The 21,028-nt window shown below is 50.3% G+C and overlaps 1 protein-coding gene across 2 annotated transcripts; it reads right to left on the reverse strand.

The window, feature by feature from the left end:
• Window positions 1-8,006: 8,006 nt before the first annotated feature.
• NTN1 (netrin 1) lies at window positions 8,007-14,723 on the reverse strand. Of its 2 annotated transcripts, none has more exons than XM_055090255.1 (3): window positions 14,706-14,723; window positions 12,395-13,476; window positions 8,007-8,402 (listed from the first exon to the last, which is right to left on the reverse strand). In XM_055090255.1, exons 2-3 carry the CDS (start codon window positions 13,410-13,412, stop codon window positions 8,374-8,376), a joined length of 1,047 nt encoding a protein of 348 aa, XP_054946230.1. In that variant the 5' UTR covers window positions 13,413-13,476; window positions 14,706-14,723; the 3' UTR covers window positions 8,007-8,373. The 2 variants fall into 2 exon arrangements, with proteins under 2 accessions (XP_054946230.1, XP_028355648.1); XM_028499847.2 differs by lacking the exon at window positions 14,706-14,723 and adding an exon at window positions 13,946-14,083.
• Window positions 14,724-21,028: the final 6,305 nt, after the last annotated feature.

Raw genomic sequence — 21,028 nt, forward strand, 5'->3', positions numbered from 1 at the left:
CCACGTGCCGCGGAGCGGCTGGGCCCGTGAGCCATGGCCGCTGAGCCTGCGCGTCCGGAGCCTGTGCCCCGCAACGGGAGAGGCCACAGCAGTGAGAGGCCCGCGTACCGCAAAAAAAAAAAAAAAAAGACTACTTATAAGGAAATATTGCTGAGCAAAAGAAGCCAGGTATTGAAGAGAACACACAGTCTGATTTCATGGATGTGAAGTTCAAGAACAGGCAAAACGCAATCTATGGTGTTAGCAGTCAAGATGGTGGCTACACGGTGCAGTGGTGGTGTGAAAGGCATACAGAGGCCTTCTGGAAATATATAATTTCTTGATGGCTGAGCTAGTTACACAAGTGAGTTGATTTTGTGAACATTCATTCAGCTGAACACGCATGACTGAAGAGAGAAGGCTGGGTGGCTGACGTGCCAGAGGGCAAAGATGGAACAAAGGTCCCATGTCTCCCCCTCCCCAGTGTAAAAGCTGGTGAGTGAAAGAGGAGGAAATTCCAGGAAGTCTTGAAGGGCAGGCCCAGGTGAGTCCTCCAATCAGAGCCTGCGCAGTCTCCTGAGGGCACCCCAACGGAATGGAGGTGGTGGGAAATAACATTGCTCACACTGTAGTGCTGCCTCTGGGGCAGATGGGAATGGAACGGGTGGGTAACGTAGCTGGGAAAAGTCCTCAGGAAGGAGATGCGTCCACTGGGGCACAGAAATGTGAGCGCTCAAGATGGTCTTTGTGGCCCAGCCCCTCATTTTACAGAAGAGGAAACCAAGGCCCAGACAAGTGAAGGGACTGGCCCAAAGTCACCTTTGCCCCCAGAATTATTGCCTAGATTCTAACCCCAACTCCACCACTGCCGGCTGTGAGACCCCGGGCAAGGCAGGTACCCTGTGTGTGCCCCCATTTCTTCACCTGTAAAACGGTGTATAAATGTAAATGTGTACAACCGCTTTCTACAAAACGTGTGACCAACGGATAAACACAATGTACTAGAGCTGAACAGACACCTACCCTAGGACACGAGATTCCACTTCTAGACACACCCCCAACAGAAATGCATTCAAATATGCATCAAAGGACACGGGTAAGTACAGCCACAGCAGCACTATTTTTAATAGCTAAAATGTGGAAACAACCCAAATATCCACCATAAATGGAACAAATAAATAAATTTATACATGGGTATCACGGAACACTACAGCATAGCAATGAAAACGAATAAAACTACTACTACCCATGGATAAATACCACAAATGTACTACTGAGCCGAAGCAGCCAGAATATGATTCCATTTACATGAAGTTCAAAAACAGTCAGTTCAACGCATGGTGGGTAAGGGGCGTAATAACTAAAGGGGCACTCAGGGCAGCATCTGGGGTGCTGGTTATGCAGGTGTGTCTACATCATGAAAAGTTTTCAGCTGTGCTTAAAAAAAGTTTTAAGCATTCGTGTGCTTTTCTGTACATTATGTTATACTTCAGTGAAGAAACTGACTTAATTATACTCATAATAGAACCCACCTCATAAGGCTGTTATGAGGACTAAACAAGATAATATTTGCAGAATGTTTAGAACAGAGCGTGGCAGTAGTGAGGGCTACAGAAATGTGTGCTGATAAAAAGCCCCAAGTCTAATTTTTCCAAAGAGGAAATGCAGATGGCCAACAGGTACATGAAAAGATGCTCAACAGTGCTAATCATCAGGGAAAGGCAAATCAAAACCACAATGAGCTATCACCTCACACCTGTCAGAATGGTCATCATCAAAAAGAACACAAATAACAAGTGTTGGTGAGGATGTGGAAAAAAGGGAACCCTTGTGCACTGTTGGTGGGAATGTAAATTGGTGCAGTCACTGTAGAAAACAGTATGGAGGTTTCTCAAAAACCTAAAAATAGAACTACCCTATAACCCAGGAATGCCACCCCCAGGTATATATCCAAAAAACCCAAAAACACTAATTCGAAAAGATACATGCACCCCAATGTTCATAGCAGCATTATTTACAATTGCCAAGGTATGGAAGCAAACTAAGTGTCCATCACCAGATGAATAAATAAATATATGTATACATACAATGGAATATTACTCAGCCATAGAAAAGAATGAAATTTTGCCATTTGCAGCAACATGGATGGACTTGGAGGGCATCATGCTAAGTGAAATAAGCCAGACAGAGAAAGACAAATACTGTATGAGATCCCTTATACGTGGAATCTAAAAAAATACAACCAACTAGTGAATGTAACGAAACAAAACAAAACAAAGCAGACTCACAGATATAGAGAACAAACTAGTGGTTACCAGTGGGGAGAGGGAAGGGGAGGGGCAATTTAGAGGTGAGGGATTAAGAGGTACAAATTATTAGTTATAAAATAAGCTACAGGGCTTCCCTGGTGGCGCAGTGGTTGAGTCCGCCTGCCGATGCGGGGGACGCGGGTGCCCCGGTCCGGGAAGATCCCACATGCCGCGGAGCGGCTGGGCCCGTGAGCCATGGCCGCTGAGCCTGCGCGTCCGGAGCCTGTGTTCCGCAACGGGAGAGGCCACAACAGTGAGAGGCCCATGTACCGCAAAAAAAAAAAAAAAAAAAAAAAAAAAAATAAGCTACAAGGATATCTTGTACGACATGGGGAATATAGCCAATATTTTATAACTACAAATGGAATATAACCTTTAAAAACTGTGACTCACTATACATACACCTGTAACATATAATATTGTATAGCAACTATGCTTCAATTAAAAAAAATTTTTTTTAAGTAAAAAGAAAAAAGAAAGCCTCTAGTCTAGAAGGAGCACCCTGCCTCGGGGGTCTCCTTCTTATGCCCCTCTTCTGTGCCCCTTCCCTAGCACAATGCAAGGGCCCCTCTCACTCGGCACTGTACCCCATATACCAGCGTGGTCTTCAGTGGAGCCGCCCAGGACACAGAAGGCATTGAAAGCACAGAGAACTTCAATAACACGCCCAAGGTCACACTGCGGGGGTGGAGCCAGGACTTCAACCCGAGCAGTCTGAAGCTGGAGGTGGGTTCTCTCAACCATAATGCCTAATACACACATCTTGGTATTTCATATATTATTAAGTAGAACGCTGTGCTCTCTGATCTTGATTTGAGAACTGAACCATTTCTATGCAGCAGGAAAATCAGAACTTGCTTTTCACTTCAACGTGGGTCACATTCTTCTGCAGACACCTTCGATTTAAAACAAGAAACAGGGAATTCCCTGGTGGCCTGGTGGTTAGGATTTGGCACTTTGACTGCGGAGGCCCAGATTCGATCCCTGGTTGGGGAACCATCATCCCGCATGCCGCACGGCGTCGCCAAAATACAAAAAACAAGTAAAATAAAATAAAACAAGAAACAGCTCCCTCACCTCAGTTCCAACAACAAACTGGGGTGAGAAATACAGAGGATGCCCAGTCCCATTCTCCCCTGGCATGTCTGGGTAGCAATGATGGCAGATCTTCCCCCACTCCTGGTTTAAGCCCGATGGGTTTCTGTGGATTGGAGTGAGAAGCAATTTCCTTCCTCGTGGCAGCTGGGCAGGTCAAGCACTTTCTCACAATGAATTCTCCCCAGGTCTGAGCTGTGGAGTGAGACAGGGCTGGGTCTGGGAAGAAAGAGTTGGCTCGATCGACCTGCCCACCTCTGAGGTCTGGCTGCGGGGAGAGGAAACGCATTGGCCGCAGGACTCAGAGCAGGGGGGCCGCTGTCCAACAGCCCTGCCCTGGGGCGCCCGATCCAAAGGTACTTTCTTGTTTCGGAGGCCAAGCTCCGTATCTATAAACACAATGTGTTTCCTTTTTCATGCTGGGACTGGAGCTGTTATTGTTCAGCACTTTCTGTGTCAGCCCAAATGTAAGCAGAGGCCTTGCCTGTGTAGAGTTCTGTCTCCCGATGCCACGCAGACCTGGTGTGGGGTCCAGGGCCCGACTTCTCAGGTAGGAAGAGCCTCAGGCCCGATGAGACTGCATCCCACCTGCGGGGAGGGCATCACTTCCCACTGCTTTACACCCCCAGACCCAAAAGAGTCACCTGACCACTGACTGCTCCAGAAACGTCCACTTACAGTGTACTTCTCTGTCTGCAGGCTGCAGGAGCAGGGGAAGGTCTCCCGGGACCAAAACTGTCTTAGTTTTTATCTCCTAGGCTAACTCTAAGGAGTGACAGCTGCCTAGGGTATTATATTGAAAAGGAGTCTAATACCCTAAGACCATTTCTGGACTTAGGAGAAAAGAGTGCTGTGATTGATTAGTGATGTCTGCCCTGGTTTCAGAATTGGAAAGGGGTGATGCGTTTGCCAAGTACTCACCACAGCCACTCCAAGCAGGAACAGATGAAATCAGAAGCCCCAACAACCGTAATCAGGCAGCGGGAAGTGTCCATCCCTTTGGGATGTTCCATCAAATATGGAACATAATGCAACATATTGGTGCTCAGGAAACTAAAAGAGAATCTACTTTATTTCCTTGTTACCTACGACTCATTTATTCAAACCCAGACCCTTTAAAGGTGCCTGTGGTCCTACAGATTGTCTAACTTTGGTGTGGAGCCTCTGGAATGGGTGAAAAATTGGACATGACAACCAAAAATCTCTTTTATCTGGAGGCAGTAAAGGACCGGGGAAAATTTAGAAAATCTAGCCATAGCACCAGCCAGGAAGGGGCATGAATGGGCCCTCAACTAAAACTGGACCACCTGCACAGAAGGCTGATACCTCTCACATCTTACATAGGCTAGTCCTGAATCCTCCACAGAGACAGACTTCTAGAGCCTCCTTCTAGGCTGAGTTGGGAGGATTCATTGATTATCAGTTGACTTAGTGAACTTTCTGTTCCTCTCAGTGTTACTTTCTACCTTTCAAGGTTCTCACCCAACAAATATACTTTGACCTCTGAAAAACCACTCACCCCTTCAAATAACCTAGAAGCCCGCCATACCTACAAGGAAATCTTTCTTCTGGATCGTCTTTATATGCACAAATGCACTGCAACGTGATTACAGCCTTACCTCTAGCTAATACAATGACCCTGATGGCAGAAGACTCAGGATCTCCAGGAATGACCCCACCAGAGGCAAAGACAGAGCACACTTCTCCACTCCTTGGCACTACTTCTGAACGACTGGTACACCTGTCCCCTTGAGGACATCTTCCCTTGTTCTCTGAGTGCCAGTGGATGCAGCAGATAGAAACATCCATCACAAAGGAGGCTTGGGGAAGGCGCTTAAATGTTGGAAAAGGCTCAGACAAGAGGCATTTCACTTCTCATCCATCCCATGACCACAGTCCCTTCTCTCTGTCAGAGAGCAGAACCGGCACAAAATAATATCGTCAGGGCTGAACACACACCCAGCCAAGGCCTCGCAGGAGCTGGGGATGGGAAGGAAGTATTATCTCTACAGGCAAGGAACTGACAAGTGGAATGGGTCTCTGCCTTCTGACTTAGGGGAAATACACATAAATTATATAACGTTCCAAAGGCAAATGAAAATCTAATTCCGAGTTTATAATAGAGTTACATTTTTGGAATAAGACTACAGAAATGCGATCCTGAACTCCCCACGTGCTGTACACATCGAACCTCAAGACAGCAGACAGCGTGGAGGCAAATAGCCCTGTGTCCAAGGACTGTCGCAGGCAGCTCAATGACTTCAGGCACCGTTCGGAACCGCCCCTCGGAGCTGGTTACAATAGGACATGGCTTTTACGTGATCAGCCCTCGAAACAAGTGCCACTGAGACCCCCTGCTCTCTGTGTATGCGACAGCGTCACTGAACGAGCCAAGATGTACCCCGTCTACATTCAGTTTTGTTTGTGTAGAACTGCCCTTTGGTGGCAGCGACATCTGGTTTCGAAAGGCCTCCTTCGTGGAAATCCGATTCACTGACATAAAGCACGTGTAAAGCACCTAGTACGATGCCTGGCACTTAGTAGGGGTTTGTGGTCTGCCTTCAGGATGCAACCCAACACCCCCCAGACAGGCGTTCTAACTCCCGGGCCACCCAAACCAATGCCACATCTTCCGAGGCTTCGGAGGCCACAAGGGCTGATGTGTGTCTTTCCAGATGACAGGCAAAATGCTGTAGGCCACTCTGCAAGTATTAGGCTTAAAACCTGAGCATTTCAAAAGCTCTCCGAGACCTCCAGTCTTCCTCTAATGAAAGGCGCTGCAGAAACCCAAGGTATGATTATCACTTCTGAAAGGAAGAAAAAAAAAAAAAATACTGGCTCACAAAATACCCGTACTAGAGCATCGACAGATAAGACCGGTTTATAATCCAGTTCCCTAGAGAGCCATTTATTTTGGTGAGGCCAGTGTGCATAGCAGACGCTGTGGAAGCCATCAAGATAACACGAATAACAACCCAATGGACTTTTGAAGTGTAAACATAAAAGTCTATTAAGAATACAATGTTGGTTTAATCCCAAGACAAAAAATTTACTTAATGAAAAGCACAACTCATCTCAAGAAGGAAATATCGATACCAGCTGTGAGCAGAAAATGAGGGGATTCCTTCCAGGGAACATCTGAATTTCAACCCACTGCCTTTCCAATGTTTACTCTGGACACAAAGTCTCAAATACTTTTCCGAGGATCTCATTTTTCTACAGGAGAAGGAAGTCAGGGAGAAGTCTGGGCAGGGCCAAAGGAGACCTTGGCAAAGCCCTGGAAAGGCACGGACGCACCCCAGAAGGTGCACCTTGACACGGCTCTGTCTGGCTTCTCTGGGTAGAGCGGGGAGCAGCCTCTGGGCCCACCAGGTGCTAATGAGGACCCCAGCAGAGACGCTCACTCCAGCCGCCACGGGGCCAACAGCGATAAATGACAGTCCTGTGCCGCTGACACACATGCCCGGCACCTACCAGCACCACGCCGGCAACCAGGATACGCCACTAAACCCCCCTTCTTTAACAACAACACTCCCTAGCCACTTCCTAGACTTTTTTCAGTGTGTTCCAGAGAAACAATGGGATGCTGAACACTAGGGACAAAGGAGAAGGGCTTCTTAGAAAGGATTTTCTGATTACGAGCTCTGTTCCACCACCTTTGAGAGGGATCATGGGCCCTGAAATCAAGAAAGACTTGGCCAGGACTTCCCTGGAGGTCCAGTGGCTTAGACTCCGCGCTTCCAGCGCAGGTTCGATCCCTGGTCCGGAAGTAAGATCCCACATGCTGCTCGGCGCGGCCAAAAAGTTTAAAAAAAGAAAAGAAAGGAAGGGGGCAGCCAGAAAGTAAAAAAGAAAAGAAAAGAAAGACTTGGCCATCAGCAACACCTGTGCACGCTGAGAACCCACACAAGGTGCTTAAACCCTCTTCACTTACATTCCTAAAAACTCCCAGCTCCCACTAGGCCTGATGGCTACAATCAAAGATGACTTCTTATATACAATTTCACATTTAAGTATATATGAACATAATAAATATGAGTATGATATATGACATCATATGACATAACGTCACGCAATACAACACACCTCCGATTCTAGCAAGAGGTAACAAGCTTGCTAGATAACAGGCTGTTCTGACTATTCTCCTCGAATTCTCCTCTACCGGCAGACCTCGCTTTACCGCACGTTGCTTTATCGAACTTCGCAGATATTGTGTTTCTTACAGCTTGAAGGTGTGAGGCAACCCACCCTCGAGCAGGTCTATTGGCGCTGTTTTTGCAACAGCATTTGCTCACTTCATAGCTCGGTGTCACATTTTGGTAATTTTTTGCAATATTTCAAACTTTTTCATTATTATTTTATGTGCTATGGTGATCTGTCATTGGTGATCTTTTTTTTTTTTTTTTTTTGCGGTACGCGGGCCTCTCGCTGTTGTGGCCTCTCCCGTTGCGGAGCACAGGCTCCGGACGCGCAGGCTCGGCGGCCACGGCTCACGGGCCCAGCCGCTCCGCGGCACGTGGGATCTTCCCGGACCGGGGCACGAACCCGTGTCCCCTGCACTGGCAGGCGGACTCTCAACCACTGCGCCACCAGGGAAGCCCTCATCGGTGATCTTTGATGTTACTACTATGACGCTCAGAAGGCTCAGACGATGGTTAGCATTTGTTAGCAATGAAGTATTTTTTAATTAAGGTATGTACATTTTTTTAGACATAATGCTATTGCACACTTGAGAGACTACAGTATGGTGTGAACAACTTTTATAGACACTAGGAAACCGAGAAATTCGTGTGACTTGCCTTATCGCCGTGGTCTGGAACTGAACCCACAATATCTCTGAGGTCGGCCTGTACATGTAACTGCTGTTCATTTATCCATCCATCCGTTCTATGGGGAGGCAGCACAGAGGATGCAATAAAACCAAGCATAAAGCATCAGACTGGAGTCCTAGCTGCACCACCTACTAGCTATATGGCCTTGGGGAAACCATTTAATATCTCTCGGTTATGGTTTCCTCCTCTGTAAAATAAGGACAATAATAGGGCCTATTATTAGCATAGTCACAGTGATTAAATGACTAAATTAATCCAAGTGTTTGGCAAAAAATAAGCCCTCAAGCGTTAATCAGAATTAACATTATGATTACATTATGTAATTATTATGACAATAATTACAATAATTCCCAGGACTATAAAAGCATTCACTTATCTATCCCTACGTACCAGACTGAGCAGCAAATCATTTTAGCCTTCTGATTTTGCAAGTCTTTATCGGGGCATTAGATTTCTCAGGGCAACGCCTCCCACATAACCTCCCTCTCCTGCCGGGGAAGATGACGGTAAGGCCCAAGCACCAGAGCCATTTACAGCCTGAGGAACCCCCTCCCAAAGCCATGTTTAAACAATTACGAGCATTATGTTGCAGGTACCCATGACCATAGGAGGCCAGCCCAGCACGGTGCTCATCTTGCAGAGACGTCTTTTGTGTGGGTTTTGGGTTTCAGCTGGGCAACGCCAAGCCATAGAGTGAGTCGCAAAACGAGTTTTCATAAGCTCACCCTGTCACAAACCAGGCAGGGGTTCATGCTGACTTCCCCACAGTAAGATTAAACAGCATGCCTCGTCAGGCACTAAATACTAACACAGCTCCGACGTCAGGGGGACCCTGATTAAAACTGATGTCAATAATTTATGAAACACAATATGGTCTTCAGATGCTCTTTTTAAAAAAAAAAGGAAGAGGGGTAAAAGGGCCTAGCAACCCAGGTGGTTTAAAACTGTTCATGCATTTTCTCTTGAATGTACACCCCCCACCACCATGCATGATGCTTCTTTACACAATGAATATAAATGCACATGTGTATAAGAGCATGTGAACGCTGCTGATACATATGGGCGGAAGAAAGTATTTAGTTATTCCACGGAGAGCTGTCGAGGCCGTAACGTTATACATAGTCTTCTCTTTCATATTGTTTTGGGTTTTTTCTTCTCCGGAAGAAGTCCAAAATTGCATTTAAAATAAAATTGGACCTTACAAAAGTTCATGTTTATTCCATAGAGAACTTAACCTAGAAACAACCCCCAAAAGAAAGCTGGACCTAAGAAAACCGATAGGATATATGCATTTCTTAGTAAACCGAAAGCACCTCAGCCCTGTGTAGAACCATTTAGTCAAATAATAATATCGATTTTTTTTCCAAGTTTTAGGGCTGGGGGGCGGAGCGGGGATGAGAGGGTTAACCTAGGGAACGATGCCACTTTATTATGTCATGTCTCATTATTTTAGAAAGGCAAAGACAGTGATAATGCTTCATTTTTAATCAAAACTCATTTTGAGAATTAAATATATACTTTACTTTGCCTTAGTTGTAAATAATCTGGGTAGCTTGACTTAATATGTCAACAGTGTGAAATTCACAAGATGGGATTATGTTGGGGAAAAAAATCTGAGCCGCTGAGAGTACAAAAGTTAGTGTTTGAAGGATTCATTAATGCTTTTTCCTAGCACAGTGCCCTGTAGTGTCTCAGAACACCTGTCAAATACTAATTCATTCACATATCTCCACTGCAGGGCCTTTTCATAAAAAGCTCGACCTTTAATTGTAAATCACTTCTAAATTGTCTTTGCTGGCTTTCTCTTTTGCGGAATGATGGAAAAATCACTAAGACTTCAATTAAGACTTTATGGGAACTTCAACCTGACATTCCCGAGGCTATATCTACAAGGTATCAGAACATCTATTCAAAAAGGAAACTATAAATAACTTTAACATCGTTGAATTGGCTTGGCTTTTATGAGATGACTGAATAATTGGCGAGATTTAAAGATACTTTAACTACTGAGAATTAAAATAACTTCAGTAAAAACCAGAAAATATTGCTAGCCAATTATTTGTCATGTAGATTATGTACTTATTAGGCCTAATTAAACTTTTTGAACAAAAAGGCTTACTAATTACGTTAGTTAATATGTTGATTGCTCAATTTGGTTTAAAAAAAAAAAAACCCGGTCAATCCAATTTGTGCACAGAGTTAGTGCCTTGGTCAAAAGACAAAATCCTCGACTATAGAAATTATTTCAAGTACATGGCCATTGTTGTAACAATTGCGGGTTACATAAACTGACAGGGAGAGATGGGGGTGGGTGGTATCTGAACAATACCACCCCTGCTAAGAGGAATCTTCAAGCCAGTAAAATGTTACCGTCATAGCCAGTTTATCTGCCTCAATGTATTCACTTGTGTTTTTTCCAATCAGATCCTTCTGGTGACAATGAGAAGTTATCTTTCATATGCACATACATACTAAAACTGATAGCAAAACCCTGGGAGGCCTTTTAAATGTCAATAAAAGGTTTTTACGCACAAAAGGAAGAAAAGAAAAGAGGAAAGGGGAGAAGAAAGAGAAGAAATGGGAAAAACCAACAGCTCTGAAGGAATGGAGCAGATCAAAGGAGTTTTAATTCTCCAAGACGACTAAGCCGGGGTGTAACCGCTATCTCGCCACCGAATCCTGAAAAGTCTCTTCCAACAGGCAACCAGTTCCGTCCCTTAAAGGAGGGGGAAGGACAATTAGGTCTGCAAAAGCATACACTTGGAGTGCAAAGATGGAGGCCCCGCCACGCAACAGGAGAACAGCCAGCCCTCTTCAGACCAGGACGCCCGCCTGGGCCTCAGTGCCGACCGGGCTTCTCCAAAACATGTTTTCCATTCCAAAAGTCTACATCCACAGTCATGAGGCACAAACTATTCGACAACAACATGACACAATTAATCAGAACCAGACCTCAAAACGTGTGTTTGTGGGGACCAGCAAACTTTGTAATGTGCCTCAGAGGCCGAAGCAATTGAAGAGACTCACACCGGCTGTGTGGGGCTGGGGGGAGGGGGAGGAAACGTCTATATTCCACGAAAGAAGAACACCCAAGGGCGTACTGACCAACGATATTGACGATTGACGTTGATGATTTTCATTAAAATAAAACATGAGATTTGGGCATTTACATCTCATACTGGAAAAGCAGAGCATGGTCTTACTACCTTTCCCCTCCTTTTTTTTTTTTTTTTTTTTTTGTCCTCCTGGGGAGAAACTGATGCCGCAGAGTTTCTACAGCAGCAAAGTCTTATGATTCAGAAACGGAACGGATCCTTTTTTTTTTTTTTTTTTTTTTTTAAGCCTCATTTCCGACCCAACAGTATCCACCAGTGCCGGTTTTGTCAGATTTCTCTTTCAGGAACTGAAACCCCATGAAATCGAGAATCTGGGCCCTTAGTTAATTCGCAACTGTTTAATTTCACCGAACCCTGACGCTAACAAAAAAAAAAAAAATCTGGTATACTTTTTTTGGAGCGGGATTGAATTAGTTTAAAATAATTAGTGAACTCTCTTTTGTAATCTGTAGATAGTAACTAATTTAAATCACATCATTCTTTTGCTAACACAAACACGCTGTCCCAAAGAAAAAAACATATCTATTTTCAAACCATAAAAGACAAATGGAGGACGCAGGAGTGATAGTCGTCCTGTACCGAATTGGCCCCAAACTGCAAATCCCTTTGCCATCTCCCAAGGGATTTGTGGTCGTGGAGCTGGAACTTCCCGGGAACCGGGCCGGGGTCCCCAACAGCGCGCGCAGCTGCAGCCCTAGGGGAGGGGGGGGGTGGGGCGGAGGTGGACGCCAGGGTCCCGCCAAACTGAGGGGAAAGCAAGGAGTGTGTGCCTTTGGATCTGGGGTTCGGGGGACCGGTCGGCAAATTTTCGGCAAAGCCCTCTCCCCGCATCTTGGCTTCGCACACCGCAGTGAACGCAAACCCGAGCGTCCACGGCCGGCGCCACGAGCGCGAGCGGACCAGCTCTCTGCGCTCCGCCGCGCAGGATTTCCAGGTACGCGCCTCCCACCATCCCCACCACATCCACGAAGCGGGCGATCCTCGGGAACCTTCGGTCGCGAGGCCCGGGAGCAGCCGCCCGGGTCCCCGCCCGCCGCCCGCGTCCCCGCGGCGCCCCACTCACCCACGCACTCGTTGGCCTCGCGGGCTGTGGCGCGCTGCCAGGGCCGGTCGTAGTGGAAGGGCTTGCAGCGGTCGCACTCCGGGCCGGCCGTGTTGTGCCTGCAGTCGCACACCAAGCTGTCGTCGCGGTCGCGCACGCAGCGGGCTGCGTGGCCATTGCACTTGCAGCGGCCGCCCACCTGCAGGTCGGACACGGCGTAGAAGTACGAGTCGCGCGCCAGCTCTGATTCGTCCTCGTTCTCGTCGCCGAACGTGTGCAGGCGGCTGAAGGCCACGCGGATGTCGGTGGCCGTGACCCAGTCTTGCAGCACGGGCGAGTTGTCGAAGTCGTGCGCCGAGGGCCGCCCGTCCAGCGTGCTGAAGGCGATGAGGCCGCCCGAGAGCGGGCGCATGTCGGTGTGCGAGTCGGTGCACACGGCCTCCTGCTCGTTCTGCTTGGTGATGGGCGCACGGTGCGGCCGATTGTACATCTTGCGGCACTGAGTGGAGTAGAACTGGAAGGGCACCCACGTTCGCCCGTAGTCCATGGACTTGTAGATGGCCATGGACTCTGGCCGTGGCGAGCAGAACTGCAGGCTCACATAGGTCACCTCGAACTTCTTGCCGAGCGACAGCGTGAGCGTGACGTTGTGCGGGAACTGCAGGTAATTCTCGGACTGCCAGCACGTCAGGTTGTGCGGGTTGTTCAGATCCGTGAGGAAGGCGGGCGGGTGCGCCTTCTTGGGGTCCGACGCGTTGCAGAGGTGGCAGGAGCGCAGCCGCTCCTCGCCGCGCTCGCTCACCACGCAGTAGCGCCCGGCGGGCCGGCCGCAGGTGCTGGACACGCGCACGTCCTTGCCGAAGGCCGCGTTGACAAAGTCCGGGATGCAGCGGCGCGGGTGGCCGTTCTCGTCCGAGCAGGGGTCGGGCTGCGCCGCCTGGCCGGCGAACATGCTGAGCCCGGGCCCGCCGCGCACCGCGCCCACCAGGCACGCCACCGCCGCCAGCGCCGCCAGCGACTCCCACACTGCGCGCATCATGCTGCGTCCAGCCTGCCCCGGCCCCGCCGCGCCGAGGAGTCGGTCCGCCCGCCGCAGAAGGCGCCTGCGGAGAGAGGGGAGCCGCGCTCAGCCAGGCCGCCCCGCGCCCTCCACCCACCCCCCGGCGGGGCGGCGAGCGGGGGCGCGGGCGAATGCCCGGCTTCCCCCGCACCAAGCCCGCGGCCGAACGAACGCCCGCCTCGCTCCACCGCGTCCCGGGGCGGGGGGTGGGCAGGCGAATCCGGGGGCTCCAAGCCCACACCACCCGCGCCTCTCCTTCCCGGCCGGCGGCGAGCCGGGGCCGCGGGCCATCGCTCGGCTTCCCCGCCGCCGCCTCCACGCCGCCCGAGGGTCCGGCCCGCGCCCGTCCGCCCGTCCGCGGCCGGCCCGCCAGCACCCCAAACTCGGACGCAGGACAGCTCGTGGGCCCCCCCGAGCCCGCACGGCCCGCGCCCCCTCCTCCCGCAGCCCGGGGTCCCGCTCAGCTGTCCCAGATCGCACCCCCGCCGGCGAGTCCGCGTTCGGGACTTTACCTCAGGAGAGGGCAAAAGAGAAAGAAAAGTTTGCCCGGCCCCGGCCGGGGAGCCCGCGCGCCGGACGGCGGAGAGCCTCTCGCTGGCTGCTAGCAGGAGCGCCCTGCCTCAGCGCTGGCTTGCCAGCTCCATGCCCGGCGCGGCCGCCGCTGCCCCAGCCCCGGCCCGGCCGCCGCCGCCGCCTCTCCCGCCCGAGTGACGACGCGGCCGCCCGGCTCCCGGCGCTCCCGCCGCGGTGCGAGTGCCGCCCAGCCCGCGCCCGGGGCGCACACACACTCCCGCTGGCTGGCGCGCACTCACACACGCACGCACGCCCCCGAAGGCTCCGCCGCCGCCGCCGCCGCCGCCACTCGCGCAGGGAGTGGGGGGCGGAGGGGAGCGCGGGGGCGGGGGGCGGGGCCGCCGGGCGGGGCGCCGGCCAATAACGTCGGCGAGCAGCCGCCCGCTCGCTAGTAAAGTTTTAACCCCGGGAAAGAAGAAAGTTAAAGGGAAGCGGCCCGGGACCCGGAGAGAGCGAGGACACGAGCGGGTGGGAACCGGGGCGCTCGAGAAGGAGAAGCAGAGACAAAGGGAAAGCAAGGAGAGCGCCCGGGGAAACCCCGGAGAGGGGGCTGGGCCCGGCGCGCACCCCGCGGAGGGAGGAGGGGCCGGCCGCGGTCTGTCCGCGTCGCCCCGGCCCCGCGCTGCGCGGAGAGCCCCGCAGGTTTCCGCCGGCCCCACGCCCGGGGGAGCGCGCAGGCCGGGGGAGGGGGCGATTTACTCCCTCTTGGCCCCAGGCAAACACATCTGTGTTTGTTTTCTTTGCTGCGCCGGGGTCGGGCCTTCCTCTAACCCGGCCTGATGGCCCCGGTGGCACCGCGCACAGGGCCGTGCCCCGTGGGCAGACAGCCCGGGATCGTAAGGAAGAGCCGAGGAAGATGGAGCCTCCGCTGGCTCACCCCCTCCCGCCCGAAGCCCCTGGAGTCCGGAGAGAAAGAGCTGCTCCTCCGCCCCCCTCCACCCCCCCCCCACAGTTGTCACCGTGCGGTGGGCCTATCTGTCGGGAAAGCGGCCCTTTTCCTGCCCGGGGAGCTGTGGTGGGCTGGAGGGTGAAGAGGGAAAAAAGCGGGACAGCACCTGGGCACTGGCCAACGCCCCTCCCAGATGGCTCTGTCAGGCTCAGGCTGGGGGCAGCCTGGCCCTCCCCAGATCCAGAGGCAGCCCTGTAGGTACTTACTGGCTCAGTGTGTAAGGGTGCTGTGGCCCATACCATCTTGTGGGAGCCCACAACAGCTTTGCAGAGTAGGTATTAAGCTTCATTTTGCAGATGAGGAAACTGAGGCCTCAAGAGGTGACGAAACTTGCCTAAGATCTGCCAGCTAGTAAACATCAAATCCAGGCATAGAAACTTGGCTGCTTCCTCTCACATTTGTCAAATGGATAATCCCACCCAATTCGAGTCTCATGGGGCATCCTCGGGGCCACCCAGCTTCTCCCTGCCTCCTCTGCCACCTTAACAAAAGCGGGGAGGACAGTAATAGCAGCCTTTGACCATCTTGCAGCAGCAGCCAAAGCACTTTGGCGACAGAATACACGGGGCTGAGAGTTTGGAACTGAACTGCGGTTGTTACTTTTAGATGAGTGAGCTAGTAATAGACCTGGCTTGAAAGCCCAGGGTGCTGGTTCTGGCCCAACAGCTGACTTGCTGCATTCACTCCATTGAGTGCCTCATTTTGTCTTACTGGTATTTTCATAAACTCTGGGAATCTAAGAAGGGGCCTCAGGGCTAGTCTGGCCCAGCTCAGTCTCTTTGGACCACGGCCTTCCCCAGCCTCCCCGAGAGACAGCCACCCAAGTTCACTGCACCCTTGGGCTGCGGTGAACTTCCAGGGATGGGAGTTCACCGCAGCCCAAGGAAAGAAATCCACTCCATTGCGGGACCGCCTGGGTTCATCCCCTCCCCTGGGGTAACATTTTAACTTTGCCTTCTTGTGCCGTGTACCACTCTCTACACCGTTTATTTATGCCTTGCCTTGTGGCAGAGGGAGATTTCAGGTGACTTACAAGGTACTTAAAACAAGGCAGAATAACATAAATTAGAAAGTGAGGTGGAAGGAGATAAACGTTTCTTTTTCTTTAATGTTTAACCCTGTGGGCTGTGAAATCCCAATGGCATATGAAAGGCAACACAGCAGTTAAGGGGCACAGGGCTTTGGAGCCAGAGTGTGACCCTGGCAAGTTTTGCATCTTTCTGTGCCTTGGTTTCCTCATTTGTAAAAGGGGGACAACAATCTCTATCTCACAAGGTTGTGAGCATCAAATGAGTTAACACATACGAATATTATAGCTTATAATATGTGTACATAAATATTGTACTTAGATCATCTACGTGGGTATACTGTCGTATACATTTATATGTGAATGTACATAAAGCCAGGCACACAGTAAGGGGATGTAGAAATGTTAGTTGGTAGTATTAAATTGCTAGCTCTTCATAGAAATTTCAAGCTATTTAAAGAAGAACATTTAATCACATGGAAAGACGTTCGTGACATATTATAAAACGAAAAAAGGAAATTACAAAACACTATGCCCCCCAAAAAACACTAGGCACAGTATACTCTCATTTTTATTTTTTTAAAAATATGCATAAAAAGACAACATTGCTAATTGTGGGTATCTCTGGATAGTGAGATTACTGGTGATTTTTGTTTATTTTTGCTTGCCTGTTCTTGATTGTGTACAGTAAAATAAGGAAAGCTAAGAGAAGAAAAACCAAGAGGAAAGGCAAAGTAGAGATGGCAATAAAGGTAAAACACTCCCTGGGATGCCCTATTCACCTTCTGGGAGTGGGCCACAAATTTGTCCCTAAGCTTTCCCACAGCCAAAGTGTAAAGGAGACTATGTCAGTTACACAATTCCGAGTGTCCATGAGATAAAAACAGACCTATTACTCAAGAGAATTACTACTCTTGGTACTAAAATCAGACAGGAATTTCTCCTGGGGGGCCTCATAAAGAGAACACGGTGTGAGGGTAACAAGCAAACATCCTCACCATCCCTAAACCTCTCGGAGGGTTTCTGTGATGGGCCATAGTGTAAGCCAATGGCATCGCAACAAAACACAAGTCAGGAAGACATCCTGACCCGGATGGGTCTGAAAGAGGCACATAGGGGTACCCCACTCACTGCCCACCCAACTTGGTCTATTTTGGAGTATCTTCAAGACTGGGTTGTCCAGCGTTCTGAAGCCTTCTTCTTGCTACGTTGCTTCTGTCCCAGAGCTTTTGAGGGACTTTGTGTGGCAGCAAGTTCGAAATTACCCTCCCTGGGGTGCACCTTGCCAGCTGAGCTTAGGTCGGTGGTCTTCAGGAAGCATGTGTGTATGGGAGGTGGGGCACTTTCCACTTTTATTGTGATCACTTAGGTCTAAGCTTATCTTCTGCAGTGGATCCTGGTGGGTAGGACTGTCACCTTGCATCGTGGAGGTCCACAACATTCTGGAAAAACCCTCCTCCCTGCTACTTGTACAGTTGGTTCCACTGCAATTCCACACAGCCGCCTTGACCAAGGCTCTACCTCTTCACCTCTTCAAATGTTGGAAATCAGCCACCTATCATCCCTCAGTTTTCTTTCTTCTAGGTAAAATGTTCCCAGTTCTTTTTTTTTTTTTTTTTTTTGCCACACCGTGCAACATGCGGGATCTCAGTTCCCCAACCAGAGATCGAACCCATGCGCCCTGCAGTGGAAGCGTGGAGTCTTAACCACTGGACCGCCAGAGAAGTCCCCCAGTTCTTTTTTTTTTTTTTAATTTATTTATTTATTTATTTATTTATTTTCTTTTTGGCTGCGTTGTGTCTTCGTTGCTGCATGCAGGCTTTCTCTAGTTGCGGAGAGCAGGGGCTACTCTTTGTTGAGGTGCGTGGGCTTCTCATTGCGGTGGCTTCTCTTGTTGCAGAGGATGGGCTCTAGGCACGTGGGCTTCAGTAGTTGTGGCTCACAGGCTCTAGAGCACAGGCTCAGTAGCTGTGGCGCACGGGCTTAGTTGCTCTGCGGCATGTGGGATCTTCCCAGACCAGGGCTCGAACCCGTGTCTCCTGCATTGGCGGGTGGATTCTTAACCACTGCGCCACCAGGGAAGTACCCCCAGCCCCCCACCCCAGTTCTTTTAACGAGTTCTTGCAGGACACTTTGCCAACCACTCTGCAGCCTCTCCTGACGCCTTCTAATTTGTCAGTGTCCCTATAGCATACTGCCCTTTGAGGGGACAAATGCAAAAAAACAGATGTCCAAGTGTGGTGAGAGCTTCTCAAAATGGGGGTTATAAATACACACCCAAAAAGGCGTGTCAGGATCTGAGTGGCGGGATTCACAGTACAAACTGGTGTTTCAAAACACAACAGTGAGGCTCTTGGGTGAGAAAACACATTCCCAGGTATTTGGGCCAGGAATGCGATCAGGAGGGGGAGCCACCGTTCTTGGCACCAAGCCTTACCTGGGAAGCCTGAGGATCACCTTAGGGAGACAAGAATGTGGCCGTTTCATGAAAACTTAGAAGTAGCCAGAGTAGGAGGGAGAAAACTAGGAGACTCAGGTGTACTAGACACCAACGGGCAAGTTTCAAGGAAGGAGGGGCAGTGAGCTGTGTCGCATGCCTTCAAGGTCAAGATAAGATCGGAAAGAGTACTTTGGATTGAACTACAAGGAAGTCCTTGGTGACCTTGCCTGTTAGTGGCAGAGGAGTGGTGGGACAGAAGCCAGACCGCCCCAGGTTATAGAGTGAGTGGGAGGTGAGAAAGTGGAGATAAGCAAGGGTAGACAACTTTCCAGAAGTGTGAAAACAAGTGTCAGGAAAGAGATAGGGTGATTGGAAGGTGACATGAGATTGAGGGAAGGTTGGGATTTTTTTTTATTGTTGTTTATAAGATAAGGCTATTTGAACATGCCTAAAGGTTGATAGGGAGGAGAAGGAGGTTGAAGACAGATAAAACTAGCCTTGTAAAACAGGTGGTCAGGTGGTCCGAAAGCACCTCTTGTTACAAAAGAATAGGAAGTAATGCCACCTGCTGAGAGCGAGGGAGCGGATTTGGAAAGGCAGGAAGTCTTGATTGGGTCATTATGGAGAAGGGGATAATGCTTGCTGGGCAGAATTCAAAGACCGATTGCAGTTGGTGACCATCTACGGGAAAGAATGCCACGCAGCAAAGTCATGCCCCAGCAGTGCTCAGCGGCCCCTGTGTAGACCTGGAGAGAGCAGAACCGTTGGAGTAATCCAGAGTTGAAGGTTTCTTCCAGGAGGTGGGACAGAGGGACAATGTGGCTGATGTGATGGACCAGGGAGACAAAGCTCAAGAGAGAAGGTGGTGAAGACAGGCCACTGATGGGAGAAGAAACAGAGAGGCCGGGGTCCAGAGCCCATGCTGTTCAAGACAGTAGCCAATAACCACATGTCACATGTTCCATTTCAGCTTGAGTGAGTTAAAATCCAATAAAACGTAAAGCTAAGTTCCTCCGTTGCCCCTGACTTGGACAGCGCCAGTAAAGAACTTTTCCATTGGGACGTCCCTGGTGGTCCAGAGGTTAAGACTCCGTGCTTCCAATGCAGGGGGCACAGGTCCAATCCCTGGTCAGGGAACTAAGATCCCATGTGCTGTGTGGACAGAAAAAGATTTTTTTTAATAAAAGAAAAAAGATCATTTCCATCATCACCGAAAGTTCTGTTAGACAGAGCTGGTCTACAGGGTCAGAAAGATAGAAGTGATGAGGTGGGAATAACTGAGGAGACCATGGTCCCAAACTGGATGCCTGCACCGAGGATTCCAGAGATGGAACAAAGCTGAGCTGTGGGTGATGACAAGCCCCGCCAAGGGCAAGAGGGGGTTTCTGCTGGGACGCAGAGGGGGAGGTGTCTGAAGATGGGGAGGTTGACCAGATGGCCTGCCCACCAGGGCTAAAAGATCCTCAGGACCAGCATCTGGGCTTGCCGACCCAGATGCTGATCTTGAAACCGAGCAGCACCCTGTGGGGCTCCTGGGCACGGGAGCCTTTCTGTTCGGCCTCCATGACCTCTGAGTTCCAAAGGGCAGGTTCAAACAGTTGCTAATCAGGGAAGGGAGGGGGATGCAGAGACAAGGGGCGGGTAGCAGTCAAGGAAAAAATAGTGCAGCCTTGGGACAGGTTCCTGGTTTCGCCTCAAGGGATACACATAGCAATATCTCCGCTCTTTTGCAGAACTAAACCCCCAACAAATGGAAGATGCTAAGTACTGGATGAAGCATTCTTCAGAGATCAGATTACCTGAGGCCGGATTAAAGGACTACAGGCCCTGCACAAAGCTTGATCCTCACCAGCAAGCCCACCCCTGAGCCACTGCTGTAAAACTCCTCACCATATTCCCCCCCGTTGGGAGGGCACGAACCCGCTGTGGCCCCCTTTGCCTGGCAAAGCAATAAAGCTCTTCTTTTCCACTTCCCCCAGAGCTCTGTCTCCGAGATTCGATTTGGCACCAGTGCACAGAGGCCGAGCTTTCGGCATGAACCCCTTCAAAGGAAGAGAAGAGTGACCTCGATGGGGAGGAGATGGCATGGATGAGAGATGTGGATGTGGGAACAACTGTGTGGTTCTGGCCTTAAAGGAGCAGGGGTTGCTGTCGTTTTCGTGAAGATGGAAAGAATAATGGGGATTGAAGAGGAAAACAGCTCCCCCTGCCTGGGCACTGGGTGTGTGTGGTGTGGGTGAAGAACAGCCCCCCTGAACAGCGTGAGTGGGGCCTCAGGGGAGGGCCAGGCTTGGAGGTAAGCATGAAGGGGGCGGGGGGGGACAACAAGTGAACAGGGTGAGGATGCAGGGGAGGGAACATCCCATAACGGCGGGGGGGGGGGGGCGGGCACCAGATGGCACAGGCTAATGGTTTGCAAGGAAGGAGGACAGGAAGAGAACCAGGGCTTTGGAGAAATGAGATGACCTGAAGGACCTTCACCTTCGGCATGACTGAGGGTTTTACTTTTGAAGTCAAACATGTATATAAGGCTTGCTGTGTGCCAAGTCCTCTTCTGAGCACTTTGTCAGTCATGAACTCATAATCCCTGTAAGAACCTTATGAGA

This window comes from Physeter macrocephalus, chromosome 14 (genome assembly GCF_002837175.3).
Source record: "Physeter macrocephalus isolate SW-GA chromosome 14, ASM283717v5, whole genome shotgun sequence".
NCBI classification, from domain to species: domain Eukaryota; kingdom Metazoa; phylum Chordata; class Mammalia; order Artiodactyla; family Physeteridae; genus Physeter; species Physeter macrocephalus.